Here is a 27,672-nt window from a genome sequence, read left to right as displayed (position 1 = left end):
TGAGGTGTTTACTATTTACAAGCTCCAATAGCAGATTACAAAGCAGAACATCATTATAAAGAAAATACACCATTTAAAGGAAAGAAAATATCATGCTTGGGCCTACTCATCTCATGGGTCCTGAAGCAGTGATCACCATTGTAGTTCTTGTATTGGCAACATAAAAAGGTTCATAAGGTTTACAAAGCATATAATGCAATTTCACAATATAATCCTCATTTTATTATCCTATCTTGTGTTAACACAATATATATTGAGAACACATACACAGTCAGACTGACTTAATTTAAAGTTAAACTTAAAGTGTAGTAAACCTTCCGGTGACTGCAGGTATTGACAGCTAAATAGGATTTTTTCAAATTTGCCTTTTGCAAAACTTTACAGAATGAGCTTAACATTGGATAATACATTTATGTACCATGAACCTGAAGGTATTTAAAGGTAATATTCTGTGAAGATAAATTGCAAAATACCTTATGTACGTTAGGTAAAGGTTGTGTTGGCCAAGTGTCCTATTGCCCTAATTGACTGAAAAAAAAACAAAGTGAAAGGGGAATCATCTGAACTCTAATGCCTGCGATCTGATGCAGGAATTATATAAAATGATGGCAGAGCAACTGGGCAGCTGTAATACCAAATAACATTGGGTCTGTGGCTCCTTGGGGGAAGTTCTTATCTTTGTTACCTAATCTAATAACAGGATAGTTATGGTAACAGAACATTTCAAACCCACAGCTATAACTTGAAGAACTGCAAGTACGGTAGTTGATGATTTAGATTTTGTCCATAGAAGTGTAGCTTTTCCAACAGAAAGATCTGTATTTTTTTCTATCACAGTACGGTACACAGATAAGTGCATTCTTTCTATAAAAATATATGGTTCTATCATCACATTAGCAAGCCCTTCACTAAAAACTTTTCTATGAACAAGCAATTTTCCCTTTTGTAAGTGAAGCAACTATAACAGAGATTCTTTCCAATCATTTCTGATTTTGTCCGAGACTGACCACCTACCTTTTTCACATCAGGTACATTCAGGGTCTTCTTTGTGTGAGCCACCCATCCCACAATACCAATATCTAAAGGAAAAACCATTTCTCCTTCTGGAGACACCAAATTATCTTCAAATTTTGAGTTCTTGGTGACATTGAGGAGTCTAGAAGCCATCTCTGGTGTCCCGTTCCGAGATCTGTATATGAAAAAACTACAATAGCTAGCTTTAAGGACAAGTGCTAGCCTTTGGAGGACTAAATGGATGGCTTTTTCAATGTTACTGTAATCTTCTGTCTGCCTCAACACCTCCAACAAAATGTCGGCTTCTTCCAGTTTTGCCAGTTCTTGGAATGAAGCTCCATCTTTGATGTCCTCCGGTTTGTGGTTAAACAAAGATAACACAGCTTCACTTCTTAACCTCCTATCAAAGTATTCCTTGGCAAACTGATGATTATTTTCCAAGAATTTTTCCACATCTTCTTTTTTCAAATCCCCCATCTTCTTCTTGATAAATTCTCAACAAAGCATGACAGTTACAATTAGAATATTCAATTATCGGCCACAAACCTCAAAGCATATTGGTCATTCTGCCCACTATCTTCTATACATGGGTGCATGCTTTTTGAGAGCTTAAAAAAAACTGGCCAAGCCTCTTGAAGTCTGACAGAAGGCACTGGCTTAGTGTCTTCTTAGTGTGGGATTCTGAAGATGGCTAATTAAACAGATGTCAGAACACTAAACCTTTGGTGTGCTTTTAGCTCCTAAATCCCAGAACAATGATTTTAGACAGATCAATTTTTAGATCACAGTTCAACTCCTATGTAAGATTGCCATGTAAAACGTGCATCTTGTTTTCAGTCATTGTTTAATTCAAGAGTTAGGTAGGTGGGGTTCCACTGCTGACTTAGGTGTTTGTGAATGGAAGACGTAATCACATATTAGAAAGCCAAATCCTTTCACAGAAGGAGGTTAATTGATAATTAAGACCTACATTTTCCTTTGTACAAGACCATTGGTTTAACCACATCTACTACATGTGAATTCACAACTGTTCCTTTTACCAGGTCACTAAAACAGTTAGTGCAAGCTGTTGACAAGACACAAAATCAGCAATGTATATGTAAGATATAAAGTAATATACCTGTTCATGATGCAACATGTTTTGTTGTTTCTCAAAGGGAACCTTTCCTACCTGATCAGAATTTAAAGCCTCAATTCTTTTTATGGTCCTGTACACCTGCATGTTATGATTTGTGACATACTTGTCTGTCGGTGTTGCCCATCTAACACTGCTGGCAGAATTGAGTAACAACCATTTTCTCATCATATGTATCCTCAGGTATATTTAAAATGTAAAAGAACACAAGGAGTGCATAGGATCAGCCCGTTACTGACAGCTTATTTCTGACAGTCATTGACTTATACTGGTTGACTTTTAGACTATACAGTTATATCTAGACAATCTGCAAAATATTCATATTTTTCCTTTAACCTACTATTACGACTAGTACTTGTTTGATGCTAAATGGCCCACCAGTTTGTTTTTTATTCTAAAACCAAGGCTCATAAAGAACGCACAAAGTTTTACATTTGTACCATTTCAAGTGCCATTCAAACGTAAGATCCAAAAACTGTAAGGGAAAATGCTAACCACTCTGCCACCATGCTGCCCACTATATCACCATCCTTAGAGTGCTTTGATTAGAAACAACCACTGTGATGTGATGGACTTTGCGGTCAGGCATAAAACAGAGAGTACACCTAAACAACATAATTTATTTTTACATTTGTTATTATTTTGGCTTTTATTTAAATTTTTAGTATTGTAAATTTTGTACTCTGCTGACTTTGATGCCCTGCAGAATCCAAAAAATAGCTGTAAAGAGTGGCTACAATATTTATTTAAGAAAAAATGTTTATGATTTGAGCTAAATTAGTGGCTAAATTAGATGTTAGTGTAGGTTAAATTCAAAATCTAAATTTATCCATGGGAATGTAAACCCAATCAAATCTCAATGATTTTTGGACAATATTTTGCTTCCAAACAGCAAATAGAAAAAACAACAAAGTACAAAATGGCCAAACCTGTATATAGCTCTCCTTATATGATAATATATAGCAATTCTTGGGTGTACGTTTCCAGTGAACGATAACAGTACAACATACAAAGGCAGTTAGGCCATTGTGCATCTCCTAATTGGTGTCAACAGTGTGGATGAATACCCTTCTTACCCCCATAAAGACTTAATGAACTTGGTGTGAATGAACTCGAGTTGCCCTGACCTCATCCCTACGGAACAACTTTTGGATAAATTGGAACATCACTTGCAAGCCAAATCTTCTCATCCAGCGTCATAGCTCCACAAACGCTCTGGTAAATATATAGACATAGATTCCCACACGAACACATTTATAATTTTGTGGAAAGTCTTCCAGAATATTGGAAGCTGCTAAAGCCACGAGGGAGGAGGGTGCAAATTTATATATGAATGCCAAGGATTTTGGAAGAAGTGTCCAGCAAGCCCACAAAGTGAGATGTCCAGGTTTCTACAAACACTTATCTATATTGTTTATGTGTGTAGATAACCATTAACATAATATAATTAATAACAGACAGCAGCTCTAGTATTTCCAAATGACAAAAAGGTCCCCTCACTGTGTTTATTAATATGTTGACTATATGACAGAGATAAACATAGGTGTCCCCAAGTGTTCATGTTACCAAAAAAATAATTAGTAATGAGTATAATTAATAATGAGTAGTAAATCATTATAGCAATAGCTGGATGAAAAACTGAAACAATATTTAACTATAAGCCCTGTTTGCACTATTTAATTCTTATTTTGTGGTCTGCTACAAATATGGTGCTTGCTTGTTGACCTATTCCTAAAATGATTACATCCTTACAAATGAGCATGTACCATAATGTAGTGGGATAATACAAGGTCCACATCATACAAGGGCTAGTCATTTGTATGTGATACTGATGAGAGATGATCTTTGTATTCCCTCTGTGTACATTTTAACACACACCATTTTTTGGAAAATGTTTAACAAAAAGCAGATGAACGGCTTAGATCATGATGAAACAGAGAAGCAAATATTGACACTGAGGCACCATGAGGTGCCTGGGCCCTAAGGTAAACATTTTATGTTTCTTTTTTTTTTACATAGAAATCATGAAAGAGCTTTGATAACTAGACACAAAAGCTTTCTTACAGCACACCGAGATACAAAGCTTTAACAGTATGTTGTTTATATTCATAGCGGATTTGGACATTTGGAAATCGCCAAAATCATAGAAAAAATTAAATCAGAAGTAAAATAAAAAATAAAAAACCCACCTTTACTTCTGTAGATCCATTGATCTCTCCAGAAGTTTCCTAGATCAGCGGTCACCAACCGGAAAATTTTGGTGGTCCATTGCTCTGGCCGGCGCGTCCCCCCAGTGGGGTCTTTCTCCTGAGCCCTCTGGGGGGCGCACCGGCCAGAGCGGCGGAGCATGTCTCCTGTATGGATTGCAGGCTCAGGGCAGTGGGCAGGTTCTGGGCAGGTTCTGGCATCATGATGTCACTATGGGAGAAGTTCTTCCCTTTTGAGTGACACACGGCTCCCCGCGCATGCACAATCCAGAGCCTGTCAGTTTAGTGGTCTGTAGGTCCAAAAGGGTTGGCGACAACTGTTCTAGAACAATGCCCACATTGTCCTGGAATACACGTTCGTCCTGGCATGGAGGAAGTGCCGCCATCTTCTTTTTTTTTTCCCCTTCTGCCTACGTCAACAGATCTTGCACTGAACAGGCAAGATCGAGTGACGTAGCCTGCGTTAGATAGGAAAACAAATTCTACATTTAAGTACACTATGGTGACTGGGTTGATGGTAAAGTCTTTATAAAAGCATATCATTGTATCTGAAAGTGGATTGTGGATTTTGATAGTGGATTGTGAACCGTCTAAAGCAGTGTTTGTCAGGTAAAGTTACATGGGGTTACACGGCTCTCCAGACGTTTCAGGGAGTTCCTTGAGCAATGAGCAATTCTGTTGTGCAAACAAAAAAAGCCACCAGGACCAAGGAAAATACACTTTATGTGGCTGTCCTACTAAAAATCTCCTGGTGACTTTTTATTTGTTTTAAAAACTGTTATTATTGAAACATTTTAGGCATATACATTGTAACACATAGAGGAATATAAAAGAAGAAGGAAAAAAGTTACTTCTCAAGTTACAAAGAAAATCGTACAACATGTTCATGAAGTCAGAGCCAAACAAAAAATATAGTCCTTACCTATGGAGCCCATAGGTATGCAAGAAAACAGCTTTTAAATATGTCAACAGCGTGTGAGTATACAGACAAGAGAAGCAGGGCTGTTTGTCCCAATCAGAAATTGGGGAGAACCAGATAACAACATAATGTCACAAAACTACCTGGAGAAGTGAGAAAGAAATGACAGAAAGATACAGAACAAAGATAAAGAGGTACATATGGGGATAGGGTGGGCAAGTGGGAAGTAATGAGAGAAACATAAGGTAGAATGGGGACTGGGGGGAAAGGTAATATGTTCTCCACCAGGGCCCGCCCTTGATGGTCAGATCCTGAGAGTAAGCTGGTGGGCCAAAAAAATTAAACAACTTTCTACAACGAAGAGAGACTTTGAGCATGGTCCAAGTAATGGAATATTGTCCTTGAAGATCCGCTGCGCTTTGTATTTTATGTGATCTAATTCTTTTACCCATTACCCAGAATAACCCCCCCCCCAGACACCACTAGAAAACGATTATAGCCTTCTTGGCAGACCTCGCCGACCCAGGGATTATGGAAAGGAGTGTAATGGTCAGTGAATTAAATATAATTTCTACAAGTGAAGAGAGGAAAGAAATGACAGGCTTTTTGTCAGTATAGTGCAAAAACAATTATGGTTTATTAACACGTACTCTAAACCTAGGTACAACATAGACCTTCTATGCTAAAAACCTGGGTTATACATCATAGTACCTAACTTTCAAGTTACAAGTTCAATCTTGTATTAGTTGTAGACATAAAAAGCAATTGATTGTGGGTCTCATGCCCTGACGCGTTTTGCCAGTAAGGCTTCTTCAGGGGATTGGGGAGATCACAGAAATGGATAAATAATAACAATAGATAGTGCAATTAAAGTTAAAGAAAGAGGTACCAGGGGAATAACCACGCCACGCCAGGGGAATAGCCACAATTGGACTATGTTGAGATCCTTCATTCAGTGAAAGTTCTTTGGTGGCATGTATGTGTTATATGCAATGATTTTATACCAGCATAGAACTATCTGGTGAAAATCTTAACATGAAATGATGAAATATGGATAAAAGCTTCGGCTCTGTACAGAAAAACATTAATCACTTTAACAGGACTGTACATGAATTGAGCGTGTGTGCCCTCCTGAAGAGCTGGCCTCTAGCCAGACACCTCCAAACCACAGACGAATTTTCTAAAATCACAAATATCTTTTGGCAAATCCCTTACCTCTGGGAGTACACAGTGTCATATTTTCTTTCCTCATGAGATTGCTGTAGGGGGTTTTCACAGAGTGATGGGCTATGGGTTAAAGTGCACAGTTTGATGTTATGCAAGTTTGTTGAAGTGGGCCACTATCCAGTTGGGACTGGATATATTGGCAGCTGAAAACATAGTTTTTTTTTACATTTGTACTGAGTTACGAAACCTGCGAGGCTGTATATAAAGCTCTCAGACACAGCATTCCAGGGTTTCTTACATCTGGGAGCAGCTGGATTTTCTGTAAGACCATCTTCTTCTCTATTAACTACTCACTGGACCTACTTCAGCTACTGGCTCTTTTCACAATCATTGCTATCGGCCGTTGGGTTTTATAGATGATGCGCCATAAAATATTTACTGCACATTTTAATGCATAATATTAGAAAAAAACTTTTGTTAGTTATCTAATATAGTAGAACTTGTATTTATTGCTATTTGTAATATTTAGGACTTTGTTTTTTCATTGTTTCAATATTATGAAATAGATAACATTTTTATTGGCTATCACTAAAATAACGGTTCTGCTGCTGCTATTATTGCTTGGAATATCATAAGTAAAATATTTTTGGCATATGTAAATGTGGATAAAAGCATTTATTGGTATTGTTACATGTTAATATGGAGCTTGCCATAATATATATATATATATATATATATATATATAGCTAGCATGATCAGAGGTACAATATGTGGAACATTATAACATAATGACAATGACGATGTTGTAATGCATACCAAATATCCAATAGATATTCCTATTTGTTGTAATTTGTTATGGTGCTTTCCATATTAAGATTTTTTACAATGATGTATTTTAAAACTCAAACTTTTCTACAATGGCTTTTTCTTATATACTTTTTACCATTAATATTTTTTATTTTTAAATAATTTTTATACAAATTTTTTTTATTTTATTTTCAAATGGTTATGAGCATTAAATAAGTATTTTCTTTATTTGTTTTCTCAGTTTTCCTAGAGCTGGTCGTGCTCTAGAAGATGGAACTCAAAATCTTTGGGCTCCTTGTTGCCCTGTTCTGCTTTGGAAGATCTTCAGCAGACAGAGACTGCCGTGTGGGCAACTTTAAAGTGGTGGAAAATTTTGACAAACTGAGGGTAAGTCATCTTCTTTTAACTATACCTGTGATTTATTGTTTTTGGCGTTTCATTTATCTTATTGGCCTTTTCTAAACTAGAGGTCCCAGGCATGCAATCCAATTTTATCATCTAATGATCCAACTTTAAAAACATTGCTAAATATTTGCAGTATGTTATTGCACATTTAACTTCACTGTTCTTTAAACTACTTTATTAAATAAACTGCCAAGAATGTAGATAAACCAGGGTGGTAAATCATGCAAACCCACTGCAAACTGCAAATCAAAAATAATTAACAGAATCAATTTATAATTAAGCAGTTTTAACATGTGCTGCTGTCAATTATATAATCTGTTTTCCAATCAGAAAAGTGCTGGGTGCAGTTAGTGCACTGAAGCTTTTTACCTCCATGGAAATACAAGATTAGAGATAAAAATTAAACTTTAAATTAATCCATTTTTTTATTTTTGTATCTCATTGCTTGTTCGTGTTCATACTTGTTCATTAAAACAGCAATCAAGCAACACAACCGTTTGTACACAGAAAATAAATGATCTTTTATTACTATACCAAAATAACGTGATTGGCTGCTAGAAGCAGTTGAATATTACACATCAACACTCTTTGTATATAGATTTACACATCTTTCTAAAAATCAATGTCCATTGGTGGTCAGTAATTTTTTTTTTTTTTTTGTGTGTATATTATGTATATATATATATATATATATATATATATATATATATATATATATATATATATATATATATATTTGTTTTGTATTCTTTACATGATTATTTCACAAATTTATATAAATATATATATATATATATATATATATATATTTAAAAAAATAAAAACAGACATGCCAGTGTATAGTTTTTAAAAGTTACATGTTTATAAACTGATACTATATATTTTTGTTTACATATAATATGCTTTAATTTGCTAATATATATTTAAAATGTTTTTAAATATTCAAAATCCACAACAAGATTCAAAGGGCTCTAATTATAAAACAGGGAATGCTACATTCCCTCAAACATTTCCCAATGTCTGCATATAACAAGCTAGAGGTTAAAGAGGTATATCCCTCCTATAAACTATTCATCAGTGTAATCTGATCTTTCCTAAACTGATTATTTCCCATTTGAGTACACTTTCACTCACATATTCTTTTTATTAGAGATTGCCACGTACTGTCTGCAAAGTTGTAATATTCATATGCAGTATTTCATAGCAACCAGAATAAAAAGAAAAGCAAAAATCAACAGGAGAATATGGAGATCATCTGCAATTAGAAGTAGTTCAAAGGAACCAATCACATGTCATGTTTTATTTCCTAAGACTAAAACTAATTGGTTGTGATGGATTACCGCACTCAAAAATAAACCTATCTGAGAAAAGATCCAAAGCCACTTTCATGGGGAGAGGTCAAGCTGGTTCCAATCAATAACAATTGTTTTGCATCCTACCCCTTGTCCTCGGCTTCACCATGGAGCACCAAACCCAATCCAGCAAATGCCAGCACTCAAAACCATTTTATTATATTGTACGTAACATGATACAAGAAGATAAACTGAGATAATTATTGGCAAACCTATTTCATCCTAAATTTACTGTTTTTCAGTATTCTGGAACCTGGTACGCAGTAGCCAAGAAGGACCCAGATGGCCTTTTCCTTTATGATGATATCGTGGCCAACTTTAACGTTGGTGAGGATGGCAAAATGACAGCCACAGCCAGAGGAAGAGTCTTTTTATTGGGGTAAGATATGTTTCTTTTATCATAGCACACCAGCTAGCAGGTATTTCTCTTTTTTTTTTATTTTGTTCACTTCTTGTTCAAATTCTGTACACAAGGCACTGTTCAGTTCTAATAGAGAGGGGAAGATAAAAAGGAGGCACCCCGCTGAGTCCTACTATTCAGGAAAATACAGATGTTATCCCTGGTTGGTTATTTATTGGTCCTTCCTCAGGGACTGCTGTACAATTGCTAGAAGAGTGTAGGCAGAATGACCTATAACAAGACCTATAAGTTTTATTTAACTGTAGACCAGAAAATTTGGTCTCTTGCCAAGGCTGTGCTCAGGGGTGTGTAAAGTAAAACACCTTTTTATGGGTAAGACAGCTTGCATATATGTATTTCATCTTAAACAGTGTTTGTTTAGCATGAGTTAAGTTTATAGTTAGATAGTAAGTAAACATCAAGTCCATCAAGTTCAACCAAAATTGCAACCTCAAAGACCACCACAACCACAAAGAAAATGAATAAACATTCAGAAAACCTGTGTATTCTAAACAGAACCCTATACTCAACGTTATGTGCAAATCCAGAGGAAGGGGAAAAAAACTATAAAGCAGAAGTTTAATTTGCTCAGTTTTAATGTTGTAATCTGTGCTTTGTTTTTAGTACCATTGAAGTCTGTGCTGACATGGTGGGAATCTTCCAGGACACAGAAGAGCCTGGTAAATTCATTATGAAATACTATGGGCTGGCATCATACCTTGAAAAAGGAGGTAAGTAATATATAATCTGCACATTATTGGATAAGGTAATCAAAATGCATAAAAGCAATTATTATTTTTGTCTTTTTTTTATTACTATTATTAATATTATTATCATTATTCTTACTATTTTTATTATTATTTGGATCCTAGCCTTAAAACCCATTGATCCGCCATTTAGGGACTCAAATATTATCTTCCTATTGTCCTAGCATCCCAAAGCCCACATAAGTGTGATGGAGACTTATAGTCTAAATCTTTATTGAGCCCACATGTATTAATTTTCCAATACTCAATACCCAATCTTGCACTGTATAACTATATTCTAAAAAATGTAATAGATGTGCCAAAAAAAGTATATACTTTTTTTTTTATCACAAATGGATCAATAAATGCATCTACTTTTCAATATGGTGACATCCATGACAAAGTTTTACTTTGAAATACGTTCCAATAAATTGCTGACATGTCATTATATACAAAAACTATAGTTTTTTTTAAAAAACAGTTCCTTTAATATTACAAAGTGACTTATGGACGCCTGAGTGGTGCTATGAAGTCATCAGTATATTGCAGGCAACAGGGGAGAATTGCCTCAGTCTCCTCTCTCCCATAGATCAGATTGGAACATTGTAACTTTGTAAGAAATTAGAAGGTAGGAGGCAGCATCAGACGTTTGTGAACACTGTATCTACAAAATGATTTACTTGATTGTCTGTAATGTTATACTAATAAAAATCTTCCACTTATTGTGCAGTTGATAATCACTGGGTGGTAGACACGGATTACGATAACTACGCCATCGTCTACTCATGCCGCGAGATGGGTGATAATGGAGAGTGTTTAGATGATTACTCCTTTATCTTCTCCCGAGACCGTAATGGTCTTACTCCAGAGATACAGAGACTTGTCAGGAGAAGGCAGACGGAGTTGTGCTTGGACAGAAAATACAGAATTGTCCCACAAAATGGTAAGAATAATTTACAATTATTAAAAAATATCTGTCTTTTAGTCAGTTGATGTAAAATATGCATAAGACTATTTTATAATTACGATTTTTGTCCTGAAGATGGAGCTCTAGTCTACTTTTATTGTTGTCCAGGCTAATCAGAACTGATTTGCTGATAAAAAAACTTCCATGTCTTAATTTTTTGTTGGAAAATGCAGTTTTGCTAAAAGCCGAATTTGGTTGCTCTGGGACAATACAATTCTGTTTTCACACAGTGAAACTACAACCATTTGTCAGTAGCCCAGTATCAGACGCATACAAGCCAATCTATTTTCTGTGACTAATCTTCTAATCTTGTCTAATTACAGGTGCCTGCAATGTAGTTTTTTAACTTCACAATTACAAGAAAGAAGCAACCTGAAACACCTTATTTTATATCAATACAACTTTAATAGCCCTTGGATCTGTGGCACCAAATGGATCAATGATAGCACCAATGTACATATTTTATACAAAGTTTAATTGTATGATGTTTAAAGCACTTCAGAAAGCAATCTGATGGCACCTTTCATTATGTCAGTGATTTCTGTTTCCAGGAAATAAAACAATAAAAATATACATAAATATAAATATAAATCCATACATTGTATTTATTCTTTATAGTACCAATGTTTTTTTTTCCATACATACTTTAAATGACCTGAAATTGCAATCTTTTATTTGACTTTATATAATAAATGCTATAATACAGTTTATAGGTGAGACATTAAATAACAATTTACAGGCATTTTACAGAATTGTAGACAACTGCTAGTCTAACCAGCAAATATGACAGCTTTACCAAAATCAGAAAACTGATGACCTAACATTATCTGAGTTCTATGTGTTACATTAAGCCAGATTCCACCGAGCACCTTGCAAGTGTAATGGAGGTGATTGGGTTTTTTACTATCTTATCCTATCTTCTTGCTGTATTGCCAATCAGATTATATTAGGAAGCTAGCAGTGGGTGTGATGGAGATGATATATTCTGATAAATAAATAGGAAGGCAAATGGGGGTTTCCAGATTACTACGAGAAGAGAGAGAGCAGTGTACCATCCACAGATCCCTTAATATTGAAACATGCCATACATCATGATCTTCACAAGTTCCTGGTGTGATGGCCCTGACACACACCCAAAATCCCTCAATGCAAAGTGGATGTCTATGCATCAGCTGCTGTAACACTACTTTGTTCACTTCTAGGAGCTGGAAGTTATAGAGTACAACAATTAAACCATATACACATATATATATAAATATAGCTAATCTGATCCAGGATACAGGGGTTACCCCAGAAGTTCCACAGGCTATTGCAAATTGTATTTCTATTTGATGGTTCCTTCATTGTTCCAAAGCCAAAGCAATTTAGCAGAGCCATTGGCATGACACTGGAGATCTTTTTTTAAAGGTGGCATTCTGACGGACATTGAAGGGAATTATTCCAAGTGACCATAACCATAAAGGACATTTTTCTAAATGATCACCATGATAAGGGGCATTCTTCTAACTCCACTACCACTTTAATAGGCAAAATCTAACACTACTATAATGGGAATTCCAACAACTAACCACTACTACAGGTGTATATTTTCCAACTAAACATCACTGTAAGTAACATTCTTCCATATGAATACCACCATAAAGGGAATTCTTACAACTGACCATCATCATAAAGAGATCTCCTATAAATAGACCATTGTTTCTTAGTGAATTCATTTTAGCAAGGGTTCCTGTGGACCTGGAAATATTTGTCTCCTATGTTTGAAAAAAGATGCACTAGATTATGGAAGTGGAGCACTTTATTTTATATCCATGTAAGAAAATTGTAACAAGGAAAATCAGAGTTCTTTTGCAGAGCCTTCAATGACAAACATGTAGTATGATCTCTGGCAGTAGGTAACTAAATATAGGTCCTTCTGATACAGAGACCAGCAAAATGTAACAAAACGGCAGGGCCAAGAAAAAGCCTGCAAAATTAGTAAGAAGGATAAGTAGATGAATATAATTATAAAAACTAAAATATATACCAACTGTGATAAAGATGGGAAAAGGCAAATTTTAATTGCATTACACATTATAGAATAGAAATATTTTATTTGGTACATCTGTTCCAGTGTCAACTGCCTTAAATCAGATTTGTTCTTGGCACAATTTTTTGGTTGATGAGACCAAAGCTAGAAAATACCTGTAATATATAAGTGGAAACTCCGCTACAGCCACCAATAGTAATACTCACAAATCAGATGGTACAGATGAACCTACATCACTTGTAATTAAAATAGACAATATGCTGTAAGATAAAGTAAGGGTCAGTCAGACAATGTGAATACTGCAGATTCAAGTAAACCTTTACTTTGTCTGGTCAGGACCCCTGTTTAGGAGAGGAAACTGGGCAATGGCCTGGGGCCCCCACATTCCTCAAGGCCCCAGTTGACAGGGGTTGTTGGAATGTGGGGTAGTTGGGCCCTTACTCCATATTAGCCCAGGACCCTATTTTTTCTAGAAACCATCTGTTTCTGGTGAGTCAGTCAACCCATAGATGTTTATTGCCAGTAGTAATAAAGAACATTCATGGTATAGCACATCAAAACATGAAACGGAGCCTGTATACAACTGTTTAAACAAATATGACTGTCCCATGTGTTTAAATACTACAAATATAATTTAAGACCTGTTACCAATGTAAACAACTTGAAAGAAAAAACACAAACGTAAAATCAAGTATTATAAAAAAAAGCTTACATGCAGTGTTTCTCCTTTCTATAACTGATTTTTTTGTCTTGTAATGTGTCTTTGAACCTGCTCGAAAATGTGATTACTCCGGAAAGAGTCAATTCTCTAACAAAGCCCCTTACCTCCTTTCATGCCATAGTCCTCTCTTCTCCAAAGTACACAGGCATCCCCAAACCCCAATATAATCTTAGGATCTTTCTATTGGCTATGATAGGCAACCCCAGTGGCCAATAGGTATACTTTTAGTTCACTCCCAATGCGCTAAGCTCGATTGCATGTATGTATTAGGATGCCATAATACATAAAATAATGAAAATCATTGTAAAACTAGCAACAAAATACATTATTCAAAGCAAAAAATATGCCTGCTGGTGAGGTTCCATGTTGTTCTGTTGTGATCAATTTCATATCACAGTCAGCCAGGTGATAACTGTCACCTGAAATTACCATCCTACTATTTACTCTCTCCAGTACCATTTTGATTTTCATTTTTTTTGGTTGTAGTCTCTGTATCTGTGTTTTCCTCTGAGTTGCAGCAGAACACAATTTGCCACCATTTTTGCCGGCATAAGTTAATGTTGTACAAAATTGGGTTCACTATGGAGTTACAGAACGTGAATAAAAAAATCCAAAAGAAGCATGTAGGTGAAAGATTGAAGTCGTCATTAAGATTCTGAATAAGAATGAGTAGGACGATGATGAATGCAGGTGTCCACATCACAAAGAACGAAATCATCAAAATGAAAAGGGTCCGAAAAAGTTTGAAGTCACGCTGAGAAACTTGAATTTGGTGGTTTTCAGAATAAGCTGTACTGCTGATCATCCTCTGCCTCATGTCCTTTGTTATCTGTAAAAAGCAAAACGATTTGAACATTAAGCAAGCCTTCCATTAAACACAGAACCTCTGTTTTTCCGTTAGCCCTCCAGGGGCCTGGAATGAAGGCAGATCTTACATTTTTATTACATAATAAAAAAATCAAATATGCACCTTGACCCAAGCCTCCAATCCTTCCTGAAATGATGTAAGAGTGCTGTATTGCTCCATGTGGAATCAGCTCATTGCAGGTGTACATCTTTGCTTAATTTTAAATGCCCAGGAGGCAGAGGTGAGGCTTGCAGACATCAGAAGCCAGGATTGGGGTTAGTATTTCATTTTTTCAATTTTTTTTTGCAGCTACATTTGTTTGAGGGAGCGGTCAGGACTTCATTTGCATAGAAAGTCCACCCTACAACATGGGATGGATCCATTCTAAATGGATTTGTTGACATATTAACACAACAGTGTGTTATAGTTGGAAAGATCCCCTCCACTCTATACCTTTGTACCAAAACTTGAAATGGTAATTTGCTTCTACAGGACCTCTGTAAGGAGTAATTTAACGAATTAAACTGTAGGCAGTTCTATGCTATGTCACTAGGTAAAATCCAAAAACCAAAAAAAACAGGACTGGATGAAGATGTTGGGAAAGGAAGTTTACATGAGCTATACAAGAATAAAATATTTAGCAAAATCCTGACACAGGTAGAGGTCCTAAAACCTATGATTAGCCTATCCTAGTTTTTAAATACAAAAATGATGGGAACATCCAGTCCATATACTTAGATATTCATCAATGTTATAGCAATTTAATCTTTATGTTGAAACAGTCATACACTGTCAAAATTCCATCCAGGTATCAAAAGAGAATTCCATAGGCTGACACTCAAATCTCCTAAAGCAGGAAGGAATATGAATGACATGTTGTATGTAAATACCTTATAAATCTTTGTATAGCTGACAACAATGCTCAAGCCGGGGATCAGAAAATCCAGAAGAATAAATGAGATGTCCCATGAGATTTCTTCTGCAACGGTAGGCCAGATTAGCGTACAGATCATTAACTCCTAGTTGGTAGAAACCAATAAATTACAAAAATTTTAAAATTATTAAAACAAAATAAAAATGAAAAACAAATTATGAAATCTTTAAAATTGAAGCATTACAGGAGATGTGTTCTATTAATAAAGATGACCAGGTGACCTCTATCTAATCCAGAGAAAGCTTAGAAGAGTCACATTATCAATACATTCTCACTTCTTTTCAATACCAGAGTGGAGTTTCCTGGTAAAGGGAAGCATGTGAGAATGTTAAAGTGCTAAATGCAGCCTAAACACAACTGGACACGTGGCATCATGACTGCATCAAGCAGTGATATTATCCACCCAGTTATCCTCTGATACCATTTCACACCAAACTTTGTCCATAGTAGACACCTGTAACAGGTAAGGGGTGAGAGACAATGGAAAGGTGAGTATATCTTGCTTTGAATGGGAAAGGTAACTCAGTCTCTTTAATGCACCAGACTGGCCAAGACCTGAGAAGGGTGAGCAGTCACCCCTGGTATCACTTTCATAAATAAAGGGTATATTCCTGTAAGGTATAGAACATTCCTGCAAACACCTAACAATAAATGTACCTTTTTGTTATAGAGTAATATATACCTCTAAAAAAGTAAAGGCAAAAGTCCACGGTGTCAAAGGTAGAACAGGGTTTTTATTTGCATTTGGTATTCATTTTCATTTGTCCTTTAATTGTCCTTTGGCATCCTTTATCTCATTTCCCCCATTTAATGTACAGTGCTGCATAGTATGTTGACGCTATATAAATCAATTTAATCAATGAATTATTTAATATTAATATACATTTTCACCAGAGTGAAAATAGCACAGGTTGCCACCCACATACTGAATTCTAAACATACAGCTAAGTAGACAGTAAAAAAACATATACATGGACTATCAAATACATTATAGTCACACAGAATTGTAATAAATTCCCCAGTAAGAAAGGTTGGTGACTATGCTCTGCTAAAGTTAAGCTCTATAGCTTGGTCACCAAGTAGACCTCATTCTGTGACTGGACAAGGAAGGAGAAACAGCAAACTAGTAATGTAATCAATCTACTCCTCTTGTAGGTGTTTGTATTGAAGATTGGCAAAACAAAGTGTGGCTTTTCTGATTCTAGTCTGATTGCTTGTATGCATTGTGAGGATTATCACCAAATGGCAGGCTGGCAACGAGGTGACAATGTCTCTTTATGGTTTTTGCCCATAAATTTTATCAGGAAAAAAAGGCACACAATCAAAAACAGTCTTCCCTTGCCGGGGTAGTGTGAGCAAAATACAAAAATAAAAACAAAAGAATAGCCTCCTGGCTAGCAAAACCAATCTTTGAAGCTGGCCTCCAAACCAGCGCTTCTCCTTTTAAAGGTACAAAACCCAGAGCAAACTTGTTCACACAGTCATAGCCACTGCTCCTTAGCACCGGGTGTGCTAGATAGGCTTGTGGGCATCAGAAGAACATGGGGCCTGGAATTGGGAATTTGCCCCACCATACTTGCAGATTCCCAGTAAAACCAGCCCCAGAACAGAAATTTAAAGAATGAGCAGGGAGACCTAGAGGACCTGCTGGTTTCACCAGTAGCCATATCTGAGATGCTGTGATCCCACATATCGCTCATCCAACACTTTGCCTAGTAACACAAGCGACCTCTTTGTACCTGTATGACTGCATATATATATATATACCGGAGGGTATTGGCAACACAAATTTAGGTAATCATGCTAGCTCTATCTGAAAACACATTTAATGATTTATTTCTCGGATAAATACCTATCTGATATACAGTATCTATCTAGAGTTTCATTTAAACCACCTAAAAAATTGAAGCAGCATATCTCAGTGAACTGGACCTTAAAGGGAAGCTGTGCAGTTATTCCTTCACAAATGTGGCCACATGCCGGCCAATGCAAGCAATGTATGGGCAGAAGGAGTCATAAAGCCGTTGGGGGTGTTTGATGAAGGAGCTTCCATTGAATGAATATTGGCAGTTGGTAAGTACCTAAAATTGCATGAGAACGACTAACAAACCACCCAGGAATAGCCAGTCAGAGCAAGTCCTAAGACCAGTTTATATGCAGAAAGTATATACCATAGTTTAATTGTTATGTGCTACAAGGAAAGCTAGAAAAGGAGTGAGCCACCATAGAAGTTATCAAAACTTGTTGTATTGTTCTAAATAATATTCTTCACCACCATCTGGGAAACAGAAACTTGAAGAGTGTTTGATATTTTGCAATAATATTTATTTCGCATATCTCTCCAGAAGCGATCATTGTGGTCTGGAAAACTAGAAAAGAAGCCTGTCAAGCGTGATAATGAGTTTACAGGAATGAAAAGTAACTGAATAGCAGGGTGATTGCTAGGTGCCATACTGGTATTCATGTGTGTTGTGGTTACAGAGATGTTTGCCCACAGCTAAAACTTTGTTTTGGAAGTCATTTGACCAGCAATGCCCTCGGTGCCCTAATAACAAACATAACCAAAATAGCAAATATTCACCTGACTCATTCTGAATCTGTCTGGTTCACTTCACCATTACTAATAAAAACATTAGTTCCCTTTCCTCATTTTTTTCAATATTCCATAGACAGGTTTTTACAATAGCTTAAAATGTAATCTTCTAAAATGCATATGAAGAAGTATGAAGGTTCTGTTTTAGTCAGTTTTTAGCTGAAACCAGCTGACAACAGAGGGTGTATAATAAAGAGACCCTGTTACGATTCCCTACGCAGGGGATAAAACAGAACTCATCATCTCCCCCCCTCAAATTCCAAATCTCCCCCTGACTGTTAACAACACTGTTATTCGCCCCTCCCCTCAGGCACGTTGTCTGGGTGTCAACTTTGACTCTGCCCTCCCATTTATCCCCCATATTCAGAACATTTCCAGGTCCTGTCACTTTCACCTACGCAACATCATCAAAATCCACCCCTACCTGTCCCCTGAGACCACCAAACTCCTTGTACATGCTTTTATCATCTCTCGTCTGGACTACTGTAACATCCTTCTCGCTGGTATTCCACTAACATGACTCTCTCCTCTATAATCTATTATGAATGCTGCAGCCAGACTCATCCATCCTTCCCTCCGCTCCTCTTCCGCTGCATCTCTTTCTAGTTCTCTTTATTGGCTTCCCTTTCACCTTAGAATCAAATTTATCTACTGTGCTTTGCCTTCAAATCCCTCCACAGTTGTTCCTTTCTGACTTGGTAAAAAAAATACTCCCCCAGCTGCTCTTTCTGACTTCCTCACTCATAACCTCATCACACGCACGGCTCCAAGACTTTTCTAGAGCTGCCCTGACTCTCTGGAATGGTCTCCTTTGTCCTATTTGGCTTGCTCCTACTTTCTGCTCAATTAAAAGAGCACTCAAAACACATTTTTTCCTACCCATCTTCTTCTTTCTTTTGAAACCATCACTACTTCCCACCTCTACATATCTCCCATCCTATTGTGTGTAAATTCCCCCACCTCCTAGATTGTAAGCTCTTCGAGGCAGTGTCCTCTCCTTCTGTGTCACTGTCTGTATTCGTCTGTCATTTGCAACCCCTATTTAATGTACAGCGCTGCGTAATATGTTGGCCCTATATAAATCCTGTTTATTATTATTATTAATAATATTAATAATATTTAATAATAATAATGTAGGAAGATAAAAACACACTATATGGCTAGAAGTGTAAGGATAACTGACCATCATGCTTACAATATGGTCAAAGTATGTAAATGTCCCTTCTTGTTAATGAGTTCAGTGGTTTGCAGTAAATTAATGATTATGCTACACTCTACAAGGACATTTTAGGCAGTTGTGCACTTTTAGTCTCATGATAATTTTTTTTAACAAAGCATTTCTAAACACCTTTGGTTTGCACTAAAGCAGATTTTGAACCATGTCTTCCTATCTAACATTACTACCTGACCTGGGGAGGTTCAATGCCTATGGTTTTGGAATGGGACGTCCAGCAAGCTCATATTGGTAGGATGGTCACGTGCCTACAAACTCAGGACATATAGTCTACCAGGTAAAGTACTCACTAATAATGTCTCACTAATAGTTTCTTTGAGAACTTTGTTTGCCCCCTGTGCTATAAATAGATTTTTTTTTAACAGCCTTGGACATGTTTTAAAATATTGGAGGTTGTGTGTGCCATGGAGATCGAGCTGTTCTCCTTTCCTATCCTTGATATGGTTCGAACAGTGGTCATGGAAGCCTCATATGATTAATACAACAACAAGAGAGTTTATCTTAGGTTGTAAAAAATAACATATGATTTAATATTAGTTTGTTTTATTTATTCTTTTTAGTAAAGCAGCAATTATAGTGCAATAAACCAAAATGAAATCCGGCATGTGACATGCTTGCCCTATTTCTGGCATAAAATTAGTTTCAGAGTGCATGATGTATGAACAGGAATCAGGATAGAAAGGGAAAAGTAATCTTTCACTAAGTACATCAGTAGATCCATTTTATGTCTTCATCTTTTTAATCCCTATACAATTCCAGGTAATAATTGAGCATACGGCTTGTTTACAAATGCACTTAAGCTGAGACATAGGCTGGAGGTGGAGAGAGGTCAATCCATAACACACGATAGGAAAGAGGAAGCATAAATGGGAAACATGAGTTTTAAAGAGATGAAAAACTTTACTTAAAGTAGAACTTCGGATAGGGTAGTAGTGCCACAGAGCTGATTTTCACCAGTCAGCCAGCCATGCCATCACCAACATCATCATATACAATGCAGTAGCAGAGGTCCTGTATTGTGCTTAAAGATATCAAGTGGCCTCTAGTTTACATTCTTGCTTGACTAAACAAGCATTTTACCTTTATTACTGGGAGAGGGAGCCATAAATGTATTTTATTTAATGGCCATTTAAATGTATATAGGTAAAGTTCGCAATAAAAAGTTGATCAATTCTTTTTTTAGTTTTTAGAGGGTGTTTTTTTTTTAGGTCTGAGCCTGCGATGGGAGAGTGGGCAGGTTGTGTCCAGAGATACAACCTGCCCACCACCTGAGCCTGAGATCCGTACAGGGGACATGGTCTTCGGCTCTGACCGCTGCTTCCTCCCAAGTAGGGTCCTTCTCATGACCCCACTCAGGAGTGCACTGGCCGGACCACCAAAATTTTCTCTACCGGTTGACAACCGCTCATTTAAAGTACTTTAGTTGATTTCATTAAGGGACATGTCTATGATAGCTTAAATGTATATTTCACCTATGAATGAACCTATCACCTTAAAAAACCACCATGAGCAGTGTTAGACCTGCTAGACTATCATAAGGGAGGATGTCATTCTCAATGACAACGGAAAAAAGTATCAAAGAAGTACAGGCAATGTGAAAAGGAGGTCATTGAAGGCACATTGGAGACATTGTCACTATGCTTTTCATGGGTAAAATAGCGCCATGAAAACATTAGTGGCCAAATAGTGTACTGCAGTCCCTGTATTGAAAATGCCATCTGAAATTCATGCGGGGAAACTGATGGAACCGGATTACCGATGGCTGGATTTTCGATTGTCAACCTGTGTTTTAAATGCCTATTTGAAGTTTTTTTCTATCTCTACTCATCATATTCCCTTTATGTAGTTGCCCTAGGAGAAAATGTTGCTGGGAGTGAGAGCTATATGTTGTGCTGAGGCTCCTCAGACCATTTTCATGAGTACACAAGAAAGGCATTTACAGGTAAACAGCACAAAATATATCCTTTAGGAAGATTTTTTTTGTTTAAATGGATGATCTGGAGTGAGGATATCTTTAAATAATAAAAATAAAATATATTGAAATACAACATGTGTGCTGTTATTGACTGGAACTACACCCTTTCCATTTTTTAATGCCCATTTCAGGTAAAGTAACAGTTTGTGTAAGTAGGCAAATGTTTATTTTCCATTTTATGGTCCTTTTCCCATGCAAGTGACCTTTCAATTGATTTATACAGAAGATGTTATCACTCTGGTTAGGAGGGAACTGATTAAGAGACGTAAATGGTTAGAGCACAGTATATCCTTGTATATTGGTGTTACCGGACATTGTGAAATGCAGAAAGCTCTGTGACAAAAGTGTACAATAAATGAGCCCAAAACCAACACATTTTGTATGAGTCATGCTAATCTTGCAGACCAGTAAATGGATTTATGTGTGGTATGTACTGGGAGGGCAACTGCCTTGAGAGCAAACAGACCTGAAAAGGAGAACCCCAAGTTGTGTGTGACTTGGCACAATCAGTGGTATTTTAGTGCTTACTCCTATCAGTGTGTGTGTCTTGTTTCCTGATTGTTTGCATGCACATCCAAGTTATATCATGTGTTCATAGGTTTAACCCTTACGGTATTATTGTTGATGGAGAAAAAGTTATGGATAAAAGTTTAGAGATGTTTCATTGTTAGATTGAGTCAATTAATCTTGTATCTCCTGTTGAGCAGTGAGATCTTCCTGTTATGGTTCTCCTGTTCAACTTATGAATCTTTATACCAAGCAAGTCTTAGCACGTAGAGAGCAATAGGAAAAAAGCTCATATGGGTAGCAATGTGGCATTGGCAGATAATATAATTGGGGTTTGACTGGGAATAAACCTAAAGCAGCCAATACAGTGAGTAATTTAAGTGTAATCCAAGTGAGTCCAAAACAATGGAGCCGGTCATATTTCAGTTAAGGATTATTCATCTGGCACCAAACTAGAAAGAGATTTCGGGTAGGAATAATTATAGGACCAAATCGCCTTTATAGATGCCTTTTAGACATCCACCAATCCCAATGCTGCTAAATATTTACCTGAATTCCAACTATTAGATATTAGATCTAACTATTAAATTAGATCTTTACTGTGCTTCTCTCTAACACAAAGCAGTTCCCTTTAGAACAGCCCTGACCAGGCGCACCACTATCCATTTATGTACTTTTGTTACATAGTGTCTTGAAAAGTGTTAGGAACTGGTTGGTCTATACAACTCTGAGAAAATTATTTGGAAAGTGATCCAGTCAAGCAGAGTTCAGGTAACAATTAGCAAACATCAAGAACAGCTTAAGTTGAGGACTTTGTGGAGCAAAAGCTTTTCATTCAGAATCACTTATTGGAGCACCACTACAAGGGCCAATGTCTCATGAAAAGGGTTGTGTCATATTAATGGTAAATCCTACTCTTCTCCTAGAAAAGATAGCCATACATTACCAATATTTTACTAAATGTTTGCTTTGATTCATACAAATATGTGGTCACTGTTGGATGGGTCTCTATTTAACCATTTTTAATGTGATTTCAGCTATCTTTGTGTTTATATATTTTACTCAGCCCTAGAACAAGGGGAAGAACTGGAAGATACCTTTGCCAACCCACTAAATAACATTTTCTTAAAGCAAAAGTTAACCTTAAATGAATGACTGCTGGAAGTTTTGGTCTTGGTACCCATCACTTTCACATACAGAAATGCACAACAATTATTCTGGTTATCCCACAACTGGCCTAAAGATGCCTGAAGATACCTGAATTCAAAATATATACATTTTTTAATATTTAGGTATATTTAGGGATGAATACTAAAATGAGAAGCGGTAATTAAAGTGAGATAGACTTTATGTTATGAAAAAAAGCTTATCACAACATTCACCACAAAATATTTCAAAATTAGCCCACTTCTACAGAGACTGAAATATGTTATATGTATGCATCTTTGTTGTGTTTTATTTGTGGCAGCTGGTATGCAAAAAGAGACAAAGTTACATTGTAGGTCAGGTTGAAGAAGGACATAAGTCCCTCAAGTTGACAGTTGGAGTTATTTTTTAGGAATGGTACACACTTGTGCCTGCTTGAAGGCCATGAATAAACTTTATATATAAATTTTTAGGTTCGTTTCTGTGAAATGTTTAATTTTGCTTGCTGCTGGCAGTTTAATGACCTATAATTCACACTAATTCAGGCCACATTGCTTTGTATTATGTCTTAATTGTGGGTTGCTACACAAAGTTTTCTGTATCGTGACTGCATTATGCTCCTACAGTGCAAGATTAGTCATGAGACAATCCTATAAAATTGACTGAGGTAATGGATGATCACACTGTAACTAAAAGAGAAAGAAGACGATGTAGTTAACTGCCAGAATTATCAATGGTCTTATTGAAAGGTGTTCATCTTAACTTTAGGAAGAATTAAAAAAATAGTCCATTACATATAGAGTTAAATCTGTCACGGTTATAATGGTTACCAATGGGACAGAAAGAGATAGAATACCCAAAATACTATTGTTGTGGTAGCAGTAAAATTGTTCAATAAGGAAAGTGCTTCTCCTAGCAGCTGTAAAAGTTGCCATTCTCCATTATTTTGGGTAGATTTCTTCTCCCTTCCTGTCTTGGCAAAAATTAAAGTCAAATCTCTACAATGGGAACGCCAAACTCTAAAGGAAAATCCAACCCATTCCAGTCTAGCCTAAACAAAAATATTTTGAACATTGTTCTGCTTTAAAAAATGTTCTGATATAACAGGATAAAAGGTTACACGTTTTTTTTTTTCTGTTTAAACTACTACAATGTTAATTGTTTCACATGCATTTCCTTGTTTTGTACCATTGCCTGGTAGATTTGGTTCTTTCAGATATAAGATCTATTTCCACTTTAACTTCTTTGAAACATATGGCCCAACATTCTTATCAAGCACACTTTGCTATGTTGCCTAACTCATAGTTGACTTGATAACTGCTGCAAGCTGTCCAGAACCTGAAGAAGCAAGACAACCCAAACCATATTTCCATCATCATGCTTCAAAGATGGTATAGGATTCTCACAAAACACTTTTTTTTGCTGTACGCCAATGAAGTCAGCTGTTGCAGTGAATAAACAGCTCTATCTTTAAATCATTAGTACACAATATATTGTTTCAAAGGTTCTGCTATTTGCCTATATAATCCATGGCAAACCTCTGCTCCAACGTTCGTTTTGGACAGCAAAGACATTTTCCTGGCTAACCTCCCATGTCGGTATAACTGGTACAATCTCTTTCTAACAGTATATGCATGATACCAACTGTTAAGAGTTACCTGCAGATCCTATGATATCATTGTGGCAGATTTAGAACTTATTTTACCATTACACAGACTTAGCTGGGCTGTCTATTCCTATATAAATTACTTACCATAATGGTCACTTTATTTTGATTATATTTTTTTGATGGAGTTCTAACTATCTGGTGATCTTTTTATTTGTTTTACTAGACTCATATGTATTTACAACCATGTTTTTAGAGTCTTGGATAGCTTTTGATCCTGCATCAGTAACAAAAAGGAACAACAGACCTTCCATACTTAAGGTTTAAATGACTAACAAGACTAGCAACAAAATTGTTTTGCATGTGTTAACCCCTAGCTAGCTCTAGCTGAATGCTAACCCTAGAGGAGCTGAAGTGATGCTAGGTAAGTTCTTTTTATTGGCATCTATTCTGGAGCAGCTGATTCTATTTCCATGGGTTTGATGGTAAATGTACTTATTTACGCTGGGAAATCTGCATTTTTATTAATTTAGGTTGTCAATGTAATGTTTTATTTGTTGATTTATTATACCTTGATTCAGAGGCACTGTAGGAATAAAAATCCAATGTTTGCTTGTTCAAATATGGTTAAAAAAAACTAAGTTTCAATGACATGTATTTATTTTTTCTCAAAACTGTATATAATACAACCTAAAAGGGTGGGTAATTTTTATATGTCAAAACACAAAAGATAAAAATTGACCTACCTTGCCATTGACTGTTTCTTTAATCACTTTGAAGAATAAGCACAGGGGTAAGGCTGTCATGGCGGAGAACACCCAGATTATCAACAGTCCCAACACTACTACCTTCACATTACATGTGGTTGTCTGTGTTACCTTCATGATACAAATCATCCTCTCCAGACTAACAGCAGACAAGGAGATCAGGATGACACAGCCGCTAAGGCAGATGATATAGAAAAGCATGTGGCACACAAAATCACCTAGGATCCAATTTTCCATCCAGCGGACAACCAGGATAAAAGGAATCATGCTGATGAAAAGTAAATCGGAGAAGAAAAGGTTCAAGACAAAACAATTGGAGGTGACCAGTCTCTTCTTTCGAATCAGCAACACTATTGCACAGACATTTGCGAGGCAGGAAAATATAAAGACCAAAGTCATGAAAATGGTCTCCACCACTTTCACCCCCAATGGTTTGTTAAATTCAGAGAAGAAAGTAAAGTGGGTATGGTTACCATTTTTGTACGAAATGAACAGCTGCTCCATTGTCTTCCTAAAAATCCATTATAAAAAATCTAACATGGAGACTAGGTTTGTCCAAATGGCAGAACAAGTCAAGAGAGTTGATCAGAATCCACAAAGATCCATCAAAAGCCAACAGCAGCAGCAGCAGCATAGAAAGCCATCCACTTACTGATATGAAACAAGGAAGTCACACAGCATTCTTGTAAATATCCACCCATCCAAAACAAAGACGAGGTGTTGCGTTTTATGATCTGTCCACTTCCACTACTAAATAATAGCAATGTTTAATTTACTTACACAATCAGCAATATTTGCTGACTGCAAATAAAGCATTCTTATAAACTGCCTTGAATTTCTGTAATAAAACTACTCAAGATGAAGTGATACTGTATTTCCTATACTGATCTTGTGCTAGTTCCTGATAAATGCTAAGGGAAAAAAAGATAACATCTTTGTACATGTAATGTGGTATCACAATGTTCCATTCATGTAAAAAAAAAGGCAACATAAATTTTGCAGATGAAAAGTCATTTTTAGTAACTACCTGTAAAATGTTGTGTGAGCAGTTCAAGCTTTGATGGGAGAATACTAATAGAATAATGGATATGATCTGGTTACATGCAACATATTTTTTTCTCTTTTTTAATTATATGTGCAAAAAATGTCAAGTTTTATTATCTAAAGAAGCAATACAAAGATACATCAATATACAATATCATAGATAAAACAGACATGGTTTACATAAACAGTTATCAGTGAAGTCTGATCCAGCAAAAATGAAGAACAGCAATTAGGGGGCAGAGAGAAGCTCCAATATTGAAGGTCAGCAAGTCCAACATGAGAAGGAAGAACAAAAAAAGGAAGAACATTGCTCTTCCCAATTTGCAAGGGTGCTCCAACCCCAAAGGAAACTGTGGATTTCCATTCCAAGGAAAAAAAAAGGTGTGGGATGGGGGGAGATTTTGAAAGATTGAGTTAGCTGTAAAAGTAGGATGAGAACAAACCTTCATTGATTTGGCCTCCAGCCACCAAGGTAATGCATGTAAGGAAATATTAAAAAATGTTTGTTCTATTCCCACAGTGAAATATTATAAAATGTTTGTTCTATTCCCACAGTGAAGTTAGGAGGATTAGCACATTGGAGGACACCATGGGGCTTTGCTTGTCTGTTTATTGTCTGAGGGACAAGCATAACTCAAATAGCTTCAATTCAGCATAAAAAAGTAGCTTAATCCAGCAAAACAAAATTAGGCTTTCTACAGCAAACACCTCCCAGGATTGGACCTGATACTTACAAGTATCAAGTGTTGCAGTCTCAAAAAGTCTTTATGTCCAAAACAGCATGGAGCTGCGCAGTCCGTCCTGCTTCTTTCAGCTTTCTGTCTGCATTCACACTGAGACTCACTCTGCCCACGTACTCCCTGACAGCCCCAGACATACCTGTCAGGTAAGTTGGAAATCCTTGGCTGTACTGCAGTGGGATAGCAAGGCCCACCCAGATCCTTCCCTCCTACTCAAGAGTCCAGGCCCTGTTATAACTATAATAAATGGCCACAGCAGGTCACCAAACCTAATTCCAAGACTATTTTGCAGTACAAAACCTCTTTTCAGAGGGACCAGGACCTAAAGAAGGGAGAAATATGTCTATAATCAAGGAACCAGCCCTAGCGTCCTGTACACCAGTGGTCCACAACTTTTTGAGGCTTGTGGA

At 36.5% G+C, this 27,672-nt stretch overlaps 3 protein-coding genes across 3 annotated transcripts in view; 1 reads left to right on the top strand and 2 right to left on the bottom strand.

Moving 5' to 3' along the window:
- The window catches only part of PDE6C (phosphodiesterase 6C), a 40,314-nt gene extending 38,625 nt beyond the window's left edge, over positions 1-1,689 (bottom strand). The window contains 1 exon segment of the mRNA XM_072424798.1: positions 1,015-1,689. Within this exon segment, the coding sequence (XP_072280899.1) occupies positions 1,015-1,491 (477 nt within the window). The 5' untranslated portion in view covers positions 1,492-1,689.
- Positions 1,690-6,612: 4,923 nt separating this feature from the next.
- On the top strand, positions 6,613-11,710 carry RBP4 (retinol binding protein 4). The gene is made up of 6 exons (XM_072424797.1): positions 6,613-6,763; positions 7,491-7,636; positions 9,249-9,385; positions 10,031-10,137; positions 10,883-11,095; positions 11,443-11,710. The coding sequence occupies exons 2-6, from the start codon at positions 7,520-7,522 to the stop codon at positions 11,463-11,465; spliced, it is 597 nt and encodes a 198-aa protein (XP_072280898.1). The 5' UTR covers positions 6,613-6,763; positions 7,491-7,519; the 3' UTR covers positions 11,466-11,710.
- Positions 11,472-26,210, bottom strand: FFAR4 (free fatty acid receptor 4). Its single transcript, XM_072424796.1, has 3 exons — positions 25,458-26,210; positions 15,607-15,735; positions 11,472-14,698 (listed from the first exon to the last, which is right to left on the bottom strand). Exons 1-3 carry the CDS (start codon positions 25,980-25,982, stop codon positions 14,306-14,308), a joined length of 1,047 nt encoding a protein of 348 aa, XP_072280897.1. The 5' UTR covers positions 25,983-26,210; the 3' UTR covers positions 11,472-14,305.
- Between the last annotated feature and the right edge of the window lie 1,462 nt (positions 26,211-27,672).

Source organism: Pyxicephalus adspersus, chromosome 10 (assembly GCF_032062135.1).
Source record: "Pyxicephalus adspersus chromosome 10, UCB_Pads_2.0, whole genome shotgun sequence".
Taxonomy (NCBI): domain Eukaryota; kingdom Metazoa; phylum Chordata; class Amphibia; order Anura; family Pyxicephalidae; genus Pyxicephalus; species Pyxicephalus adspersus.
Note: the sequence above shows the minus strand (reverse complement) of the source record. Positions and strands in the feature narration are given on the sequence as shown.